Raw genomic sequence first — 10982 nt, forward strand, 5'->3', positions numbered from 1 at the left:
CCGGTAAATGATGGTGAAGGCTTGCTCCTTGTCTATGATATGACAGGTTTCGGCCAAGTGTGCTGCAATCGCGCTTGAGCCTGGTTTCTTTCCACTACTACTCAGAGATACGGGATTGTGTTCTCGTATTCTGTCCAACAAATGCGTTGTCCTACGACCGAAGTATGATGCTCGGCACAAGCATACAAATGAGTACACACATTAGTGGCAATTTATCAGTAAAACCAGGATGAATAATTGTACAAAACCTATATACCTGTAGATTTTACATGCTTCGCAGGCCATCTTGCAACTCGCGGTTGTCTGAATGAAGCTCACCAGCTTGGCACACCTTGGCAAAAATGTTAAAACACGTAATACCAACAAGTCAGTGGTACGTAAGCGTCCATCCACGCGAGACAAATCCTTTTTTTCACAGTTGTGCCATGAGGTCACAGAAAAGCAGTGCTACCATTTTCAATATTTGGGACTGTTCTGTTAGATTAGCGGACAAATAGCAATATGGAAACAGACGATCTGGAACATTGGAAGTGTCGTTGAAAGCGGTAATTTCCGTGGCGTTGGGGTCCTTAGATAGGTACAGATAGACACAGTTGCATGGCCGCCGTCTGTAGCACGGATGCGGTGCACGTACACCAACGCTAGTCTTCTTCGTCGCTTGCTTGCAGGGTTACAGGGTCCATGTGAACCGAGGATGACGGCAGTTTGGCCCTGAAATACTGTCCTGTACTAGATAAATACAGGCAAATACAGGGCAAATGCGTCATGGCACAACCACCCAGTGGTGCGTGTTCCTCCCAAAAGACCGAAAGCGTCGTTACTGGGATTTGTGAATCCTTCATCGTGTTGGGTATTCTTTCAAAATTTGACAAAGCGTGGTGAATTAACTGACGGTCTTCAGGACGAACTATTGAAAGATATTTGCAAAACAGGAAGACTTGCTAGGGGGAAACGAGGGCTTCTAACAATCGATACATCACGCGGCCACTTATTTTTCCTTTCAATGAGGAATACGAATGCACAACATTTTCACCGGGACCAACAGGTAGTAAGTAGTAGGTTGTCGAAAGTGCACAGTTGAGTTTCTCCACCACCTTGTCGTATGTTAGGGAGAACCAAACAAGCCAGTATGATCTGACCGGCGTGGCTATGACACACTGTTCGGTCCGTAAACTTTAAAACGTCGGTGCATATGTGGTATGACTATCACAACTTACATCAAGCAATGTACTACGAAGGTATGTCCATCCTCACCAACATACGGCGTTATTCAAGTCCTGTGTTGCAAACAGGCAAACAGCTGTAGACGTAATAAACTAGTCATAAGGTCGCTGAAAATTCTGCGACAGCCCACAACAGGTTTCGCCCTTTCAATCCGGGCTCATCGGGTAGGCACAGTCCCCAAGTTTCCGTCAACCTTATGTTCTACTTGAAACCAAATTGTACGAAACTAGCGAAATGCACTGGTTTGCAAACTAATTTGGTTTTTCGAGAGACTCACCTGGAACTCACCAGTTGAATCTCTCGTTCAAGATGTTTTTAAGAGAGATTCACCTGGGTGCCAGGTGAGTCTCCCACGGTTACGTGAGTGCAAGTTAACAGTCGATCCAGTTATTCGGACATCTCCTCTCCGCCGAATAGCAACTAGCAGATTAAACAATCAGATGACGGGGTTGGTGCGATATCCCCATGACGCTTATAAGTTTGCTGCGGATAACTGCCATCTTCACTTCTGAGGTAACCATGCCCTGTACAGATGGACGGGAGGATCGAAAGACTGGGCTGTACTTCCTCTGGAAATAGAGTTCTCTTCTTATCATGAAGAGGAGTGGGTGATGTGAGCAAAGAACCAATCATTTCATCACAAAGCATGTCCTAAAAGTCTTTCCAAGTAAGAGTTATTCTTCTCCGAATATGGAGGCACTTTCTTTTGTGTTTGACCTACGTGAGTGCTACGGTGACTCATTCTAGAAAGTGGTCCTAGCTGTTTGTCACCCTACCATGGTCCCGTACGGTAACACCCAGTCTACGAACACTCTATAATTGAATCTTTTCTTTCAAGAAGTAGATTTCCGGAAATAACCGAACCTATTTTCTTCTTAATTGGACAGTATAAAATGGAGCTGCCAACTTCACGATTCGTCTCAATCGACTCTTCGTCTGCACTTTCCTTACCTTATCCAAGTATCATGACTTGCAGTCAGTACGATTCGACAATACACTCGTACAACAACAAAGAATTTTACGCAACTTCCGGCTACATGAATGAGTCACATCTGTACGGTACAGCGGCCGACTGCGAACAACGGGAGACGGATCTGCTCCCGACTGAGCTGAGCGCGCATTCCACCGAATATATGCACAACAGGACTTCGACAACCTCCTCGGGATCCTGTTCATCCACAGACGAGGCACCGTCTCTCCGAACACCGGGAGTTCACTCATCTGACTTGCGCACAAGCAGTGTGTTGTCGTCTAACAGTGTTCTTCACCGCTGTTCTATGGATGCAGATGAAACCAGGCATGACATTCTGAAGGCAAACGAAATGGGGGATAAATGTGGAACCGGTAGGACCGCGAGCCCGAGTTCCCTGATACATTGCACACAAACTAACGTTTTGATTGGCAACCCAGACGGGATTTATGACATCAAGGTGAGAAAGACTAAAGGTCTAGCACTTTTTGTCGACTTTTTGTGTTTAATGAGCTTTTGTGAAGCGGCAACTTGTAGAGGAAGATGGACTTGTTCCCTAGGGGGGGGATATTCAGCGAACTGACCGTCACTGATCTCTCCTCCTGAGGGTGATCAACGCGATTTCAGTTAATTTTAACTCGGCCAAGGATGCGCAGATTTACGCATCCTGGACTGCGACAATCACATAACGAGTTGTTTACAAATAAAAGCAATGTTTAGATGTAATACACTACTGATAAGGTTGCTGAAAATTATTCGACAGTCCACGACCTGTTTTACCCTTCTTGGGGCTCGCACTACTTGCTGTGAGTGTGCTAATGCTAGGCCCTCAGATGCATAGAATCACGTTGTTCGAGTGAGTGGTTCACCAGCTTGGTTCCACCTGCCGTTCAGAGTACCATGAGTTCGGACAAATCCATACAAAAGGAACTGTGGAGAATTCCATCAGTAGGGTACTTATCACTAGGGATTCTTCATCCAGAGACATTTTAGGACCCCTTATGAGCTGACGATTAAGGTCGTCCGAAGAATTTTACCCGCAATGAATTCTGATCAATCGATTTATAAGTGCCAGTTCAGGTGACAAGTGGCCGGTAAAATATGCTCTGTGGACAACTAATCATGGAGACCGCGCACTGGGTGAGGAGTTTCTCTTCAAACAAATTCACTTTCTCTCAGGTCAAGGTTTTTCACTAGCCGGGTGAGGATTTGACTCCTCGATCAATGAACAGCCGAAATTAGATACGACATGTGCGTTTTCGTACTCAGGTCAGCGATAATGTACAAATTTCGTTCAAACTAAATGACGCTTGTGAGCGGCTTTCCACCAGAGGCCAAAACTACTTTTCGGGTCCCTGTTTTCATTAGGAAATGGAACAACTTCTGTATTCATAAGAGGGTTCATCAAGTACGCAAACCGAAACCATGAAAGCGACCTGTCTGCTTTTTATACGAGAATCTTTTTGTCAGCACTACTCATAAGGTTGCTGAAAATTCTTCGACAGTCCACGACCGGTTTCGTCCTTCCACTTCGGGCTCATCAGGTAGGCACTTTAGTAGTTTACGTCGGCTTTGGGCTGATATTTATAGCAGTTGTACCTCAGAAACTTTAGGGGTGTTTCAGTTGTCTTGAATGAGTCTCTACGGCATTCCATTCAAGAGTGGAATGAATTGGCAATTGAACGTGTGTTTGCCAAGTCCAGCTTTCCAATTCAATCTGACTGCGGGGTGGTCAACGTCATCACCAAAACGTTGTTGAACACTGAAGCGACGTTGGAAAACAAAGTACTGCCAGAAGCATGGTCTATACTGGTCTAGTGGAGCTCACAAAAGACATTTCATTTCTGCGAATATACGCTCATTTGCAAAGTAATTTGGTTTTTTGAGAGACTCACCTGGAGCCCAGCTGAATCTCTCGTTTATGATGTTCTCAGGCAACTGAATGTGCTGCACCAAACCACTTCATGTTTCAGTCGCCACGATATTTGAAATATCGCGATACATGTATATAGTTGTAATGTACTACTCATAAGGTTGTTGAAAATCCGCCGGCAGCCCGCGACCGGTTTCGCCCTTTTTGGGTTTCATCAGGTATGCACAGTCCCCGGGTTTCCGTCAACCTTATGTTCTACTTGAAACCAAATTGCACGGAATCAGCGAATATACACTCATTTCGAGAAACTCACCTGGAACCCAGCTGAATCTCTCGTTTGTGATGTAGATTTTTTTGTGATATAGGTTTCAAGTAGAACATAAGGTTGATGGAAACCCGAGGACTGCGCCTACCTGATGAGCCCGAAGTAGAAAGACAAAACCGGTCGTGGGCTCTCGATGAATTTTCAGCAACCTAATGAGTAGTACATTACAAAGATATACATTTCATTTCACCCTATTGACCGGGCTGACTGAATTGGCAAGATTGTATAAGTACTTCAAGGAAGTAGTTTATGAGACCAATCAGTGAGGTATCTTTTCCAGCAACTGTACGATTGTGTCATTATTCCTCATTTGTACACAGTTGTCCGTTTTCCGCACCACAGTTTAGGTATCCCTTCGGTCTCATCGAGCGATTTACTGCAAACTTAGGGTGTAGGTTGAACTAGACCGACCGGTCCTCGAGTAGTTTTATCGATTTGGCGGGGGGGGGGGTTCATAACCAATGAAACTGAGCAGGCCCATTAAAAGAGCGGTCAAGGGACTAAATAAACATCATATCAGAAGTCCGGGGACCTCGTTACTCATTGATTGGTACACTGTGTTTCTTCCTTGTCCTGTTCAGCCAAGTACACGGGTACCTATTTCAAGCGGACATGTGTCTTTCGACACATCGATAGAAAACCCTCGCAACTATCCGAGCGGGGAAAATTTTCTCCTGGCCGAATGTCGAAACCAGCTGTTCCCTCAGCTGAAGTCCGACGAACCTGATGGTGCAGAGCCGTACTCTCCGGAAAATGCAAACACAGAACCCCACAGGTCCTCTGTGGTGGACACAAATTTTGGTCAAACTTTTCCGGACATCCAGCAGCAGGACTGCACTGACGAGGCCCCCGAGTCCGAACTAGTGAAGCGGTGGGAGGCACTTAACATGCTGCAGCATGAATCGGTTTCCGGGAAAAACAAGCGTAATGTTGAGCAAACAAATATCACAACGTCATGTTCCACCGCACCAACCTCACACACACCCGAACTGCACTCGTCCACCACTAGCATGGTTTCCATCGTACCACCCATTTCCCCGCTATCTGGTGAAGGTGAACAGATGGATATGAGTGGTACTCATTTGGACAACTCGAATGCTTCCATTCAACCGGCCTATCGGATTGCTTTATCTCTTACGGCAAACTTCTTTCCGACAATCACGCACGCGAACAGTAGCACCCCACGAGAACCAACCCTGTGGAATGCAATTAATTATCAGACAGGTACGGAAGTACAAAGTACGGACTCAAGGATGGCTAATCTAACCGAATTTTATTCAAATTCGCATGGCTTCCAGCTAGAACCAGCAGCCTCCTACTCAAATCTGATGAGTAGTGTCCAAACAAAGGTGGAACCACATTTGTGTGGCTCTTCTTCCGAACAGAGAGCGACAGACACTCATTGCCATAATTTGGGATTTAGGCATCCGTTTTTGACAGAAGCTAGGCATTACGATACAGCACCAAGTAATCCATATTACTTCGGGATGGACTCGGTTCAGTCGGAAAAACTCTTCCCCAGTCATGAGGAAATCCTCACTCATGGTGCTCTCACGACACATCCATATGAACACCAATCATTGTTCAATTTCCGCAATGAACGGGGCTACCCCATACCTCGGAGTTTCACTCATCCTCCTGTTCCGACCAATCCACCTGTGAATGAGTACAAACCATTTACCACGGATTTGTACCGTACCAACGGAATCGAGGATTATTCGGTCACGTGCAATCAGTATGCCAACTTACCCGTGAACCCCATTCGAACCAATACGCAATCCCATCCGAATTCTGTTTGTCTTTCCCCGAATTTCTCCAATCCCGGATCTGGAGCAAGAACAGCCACGCGTATGGACTACCAGTGTGTTGGATCTGGGGGAATAGCAGAGAGGCCACTGCCAGACGACAGAATGGCTGCATTTATGGCTGCAGCTGCGGTTGTAGCACGAACTGCCGGTGGAACACCAAAGCACGCCCCGTTTTCCAGCAATCATCCGTCACGTCGACAGATGGTCTCATTCGACCCAGGCTCCTATGGAATTCTCGGACATTCCAACGACTTACTGATGGCCACGGCCGCTGCTTCCGTTCATGATTCAAATACGAATAGTGGTATGTCGTTTTGTGTGTGTGTGTGTAGTCACGCCATCTTACTGTACAACAGAGTGAGCGTTGTTCGTGTACGGCAATTTGATTTCTGCCGTGGTTTCGTTGTCATGGGACTTACATTAATAGTGGGCAAGTTAGTACTGACTACCCAATAGATGAAGTAAAGAAACCAAAAAAAATGTGCGAAATAAGCATGTGGTTGAGCTTCAAAGTCAACAACTGTATTTGTTGTGTATCAGGAGAACCGGCTCCGAACGTAACTGAACTGCATAACTGCCAGTGGAATAACCGTTTCTCGTTGGGACAAATTTCATTGATTGTTCTTCACTCACCCTTGACAGATGAGTTGTAGTCTTAGAATCACTTTTTGACCCGCCTAGAACTTTCCATGTGAGCTTTATAAACAGCCGGCTGCACATGACACGCCTGTACGCGTCAGTGTTCCATCGATCGATCAGCTGATTCGCACGTTCAGTGGCTTTCTGGTTTGGCTAAGCGAATCGGTCTATCTAACACAAGCGGCCATTCAGACTCGGGTTCACATTATTAAGAAGGCATTAAGAAAATTGTGGTTCACAACAGTGTGCTTGCTTATTTCTGGGCATACTTTCGACCAGTATTCCGCATAGAATGCTGTATGCCTCAATATCCACATGGACACCCCCTCTGAAGCATATCAGCATCCGCAACGGACCACATTCGATTGTGCCCGGCGACTCATAAAATATTTCAATTCCCGTCTGAGTAGTGATCAGTTCGAAAATATTCCGATCTCAAAGCCGAAAATTCGTTGTCTAAGGATAGTCATCTAACATACCTATCACAAAGATCTCCCCGGTTTGCTCCTCCTGGGCAGTTATAAAATCTGCCAAAGTAAAAGCGCTCCGTAGCGGCATCGAACCACCAACACAAGCTCTTAGATGTCGCTGCTTTAAGACAAGATTGGAGTTTGCGTCAGTGGGCGTTGTCTTCATCAGCAAATGCCTTACTACCAAGGCGGTTTGATATCTGAACTGTCTGTCTTAGTTCTGGTTGAAGTCTTGCGTATCGGGTCCGAGCCGGCCGAAACACATTTTTGTCCTGTTAGTCTAATTATTGTCACCTTGTGGAGAAAGTGCACGCAGCTTTCGTCTCCATGTCTGAATTCGCTTTCATGTCCACCTGCAAAAATGATGATGTCATGGCGACCGGACTCAATCCGACATGGTGGCGTATGCTTTGGTCATCACGACCAAGCTGCCAGCAATCATAGCCCTAACAGCACACCTTGTTTCGCTGCGGCTGGGTCGGCGATAGTAGTAGACAGAGGAGTGACAGCACACTTGCCAGTTCACACCTTTCACAACACATCTGTTAATTATACAGACGTGCTGTGTCACGGTTGATGACAGCCGCTTACGCAAAACGGCGTGAGAAGTCCTCTATTCAATCCCTCAATCAGTCAACTAGCATAGTGAACGTGAGCAGAAAGTCACATGTATCGATTCCTATCACACACAGCCTTACTGACAGAAAGTAGAGTTGGTGGATAAAAGTTGGAGTTCGACCCATTTTGAACTGGAACCCAACGAAACATGATGGAAACAGCCACTGGGTGATGCCGCTGTAACGCTACACTTATACGATCACCTGTCCGTAAGATTGTCTCTACAGATTACAAAGCCAATCCAGATGTTGGTGGTGTGATTCGATCATTTTTAATAGAGATTTCGTGCTGTCTGTGAAGTCACTTTGTGCTGAAAAGCCGAGAAGAGCTGTATCATCTCTGTTGGGAATCTGCAGCAGTGCGCATCTCGATAAACGCAGAATATCGAACCCGCAACCTCTCGGCTAGTGGTTGAACACTCAATCATGTGGTCAAATCTAGCTGATCGGCAGTGTGATTAGTTCTCATTAAGACAGAACCTAGCGCCACTCATCCTTTGATCACGGGAACAACACCATGTGGTCACGTGACGGTTTTTCGAAAGGACGTTTCACTTTTTCTTAGACTGACGGTGTTGTGACGAGATTGGGTATGTGTTGGATATTTCTTCGTTCGATAAACTAATCAACCGGTCGACTGTAAGGAAACACAGCAGCAAGACTGCTAGATAGTTCGATTCACCTACCGTATCCTTCGCGCCCCTATAATCTTGTAGGTGGGTTCTGGTTAATACGATTGTAACTTCGATCTAAAAGCGATCAGCTCAGAAGGAGAAAGATCTTCGTCCACGCTGCGTCCACTTTACAGACCACTCCCAGAGATGAACAACGATGGTCAATCATTCAGTAGTTAGAGCCCGAGTTTGCTGGTCGGAAGGTCCGTGGTTCGAACCTCCCTTCCGCATCTGGACTTCCCCTGTCTAGGCTCGGGCAACATAGAAGTATCCTAGTCCTCGAGCTTATCTCGGGCGGCACGGCAGCTGGGCTGTTACAGCTGAAGGATTATCTTTTTAAAGATCGGTGGATCGGGTGGTTCTCTAAGCAATGAAAGACCATCAGCTTTCCATCTTGATGTTGATAGTTTTCCTTTTAGAACAGAACTAAGTTTGCAGAACTGAATATCGATCGTTTGTTTGAAAGCTCCCAAAGTAACTTACATCAGTCTAGATTTCTTTTGAATTCCACAGGCTCACAGATACGTAGACAACGACGTGAAAGGACCACTTTCACAAGACACCAGCTACTGATGCTGGAGGAACTTTTTTCCAAGACCCGCTACCCGGATGTGTATGTTCGGGAGGAACTGGCACTCAAATTGCGCCTTCCCGAGTCACGAGTTCAAGTATGGTTTAAGAATCGTCGGGCCAAAGGGAGGAATCAACAAAGACAACGCGATTCCGGCGAATCAAATATCGATTCTTCCAACTGTCGGTACAGCACTCCGAAATGAGTGAGTAGTTGTCAGTGGTGTTCTTTAGTCATTTTACAAGATATATCATATAGGTTTTTTCAAAATCATGTGATTAAAACCAAATATATTTTTAGTATTCTAGCTCAGAAAGTTTTTTCAAACGACTTAAACAACATGTCCGATCAGGATTGCATTCTGAATGTATAACTCCAGTTTTATGAGAGTAGATAAGCACCAGAATCTGTGGATTGCATACTACTCGATCGATATGACCTTGAATTCCTCAAGACTCGATGCTACAAAATGCAACTGCTGCCCCAATTTTATCCCGTTTTTTCATGGATGTTCTCGCTTCCCATTCAAAAGTACTTAATGATCGCCTTCTATTCCATTACTGCCCTTTTCAGAACTCAAATCAACTTCATTGTTGAAAACCAATGTCTTTCAAATCGAAGCTCCACTGTCCACATCAGCAGTTGCGTCCATTCGCTTCCGCTGATCTCTCGCGGAGTTTACAAGGCGGTCTACAAGAGACACTCGCAATATTTCCTCAGCTCTCCTCTCCAGATCCTGGTTGTTGGAATTTTCTTGTTCACGGACTCGCAAATTTAACTAGAAGAACTTTCCTACCCCCTCGCCGTACGCTATACCTCCATCCCATATTCCTGACCTGAATCACAACTGCAGTCAGACACTGAGACAAGTTTTCACTGTCAGCTTGTCCATTTTTCTTGTATATTCGGGTTGCGATGTCGCAAAGTGATGAGCGTCAGTCACGCAACGTCCTCACAAAGATAGTCCCTATGAAGTTAACTTTGTGTGATCAATTTGGGCCAAGCTCAGTTTTCAGATATGGGGTCCCAGAAACTCGCTCAGAACTAGAATTGAGGAGGGATTTGACCCTAGGAAAGCCTAACAGGGAAAACGAGAGGAAATCGCTCTTCAAGATGAAACCGTCAAATCTTTAAAGACCTATTGACAAGCACGCATTGCTGGGAGCTCAATATGCTGGCTAGACTGGTTGTACATATATATGCGTAGCTAGCACTCGGGTAGCATATTACTGACCTTCGAGTTTAGTTGCTATGCGCACCCGGTAAGTGACCAAATCCCGTAATGCTGGTTGTGCAAACAATTAATTCGGATTACACCGCTCGATCAGCCGAGTTATTGACTAAGCCAGCTCTACACAATGCGCACAACGCTGACATATAAATTCATTTTAAAAAAACGGGTTGCTCATATCCAGTAGAACCTAGTCCTTAAACTAAGACTCCTGTGACATCAACTAATCCCAATGCATTTTGTGCCACACAGCAACAGTACATCATGCGAAGTTCATAGTGAGCTTAACTCCTGGGCAGAATACTTTGTTTTCAGGCCTTCTAATGAAAACAAACAATAATGACAGGTCCAAAAGTACGCGTCACCCTTTCGGTGGAAAGATGTTCCATACCGAGTTGTATTCATCAAAACCTTATTTCCTCTGGGGGAAATCACACGCTCTAATTCTACGCACTTTACTACGCCTCAAATTTGAAGGACTATGTGACCGAAGTACGTCGTCGCGGGGAATTTCGTTCCCTGATGGCAGGACTGACGAGAACATGAAAGTTCAGTGGAAATTTCACCGACAACGGGCAGA

General features: G+C 45.5%; 2 protein-coding genes across 2 annotated transcripts in view; one reads left to right on the forward strand and one right to left on the reverse strand.

Moving 5' to 3' along the window:
- The window catches only part of T265_01040 (hypothetical protein), a gene marked incomplete at both ends in the record, with an annotated part of 9581 nt that extends 5133 nt beyond the window's left edge, over positions 1-4448 (reverse strand). The window contains 2 exons of the mRNA XM_009164983.1: positions 4156-4267; positions 4381-4448. Coding sequence (XP_009163247.1) covers positions 4156-4267; positions 4381-4448 — 180 coding nt within the window. The remainder of the gene's footprint in view (positions 1-4155; positions 4268-4380) is intronic.
- T265_01041 (hypothetical protein) lies at positions 2118-9376 on the forward strand (the record flags this gene model as incomplete). The annotated part of the gene is made up of 3 exons (XM_009164984.1): positions 2118-2654; positions 5100-6504; positions 9039-9376. 3 exons carry the CDS (start codon positions 2118-2120, stop codon positions 9374-9376), a joined length of 2280 nt encoding a protein of 759 aa, XP_009163248.1.
- Between the last annotated feature and the right edge of the window lie 1606 nt (positions 9377-10982).

This window comes from Opisthorchis viverrini (genome assembly GCF_000715545.1).
Source record: "Opisthorchis viverrini unplaced genomic scaffold opera_v5_11, whole genome shotgun sequence".
In the NCBI taxonomy this organism is placed as follows: Eukaryota; Metazoa; Platyhelminthes; class Trematoda; order Opisthorchiida; family Opisthorchiidae; genus Opisthorchis; species Opisthorchis viverrini.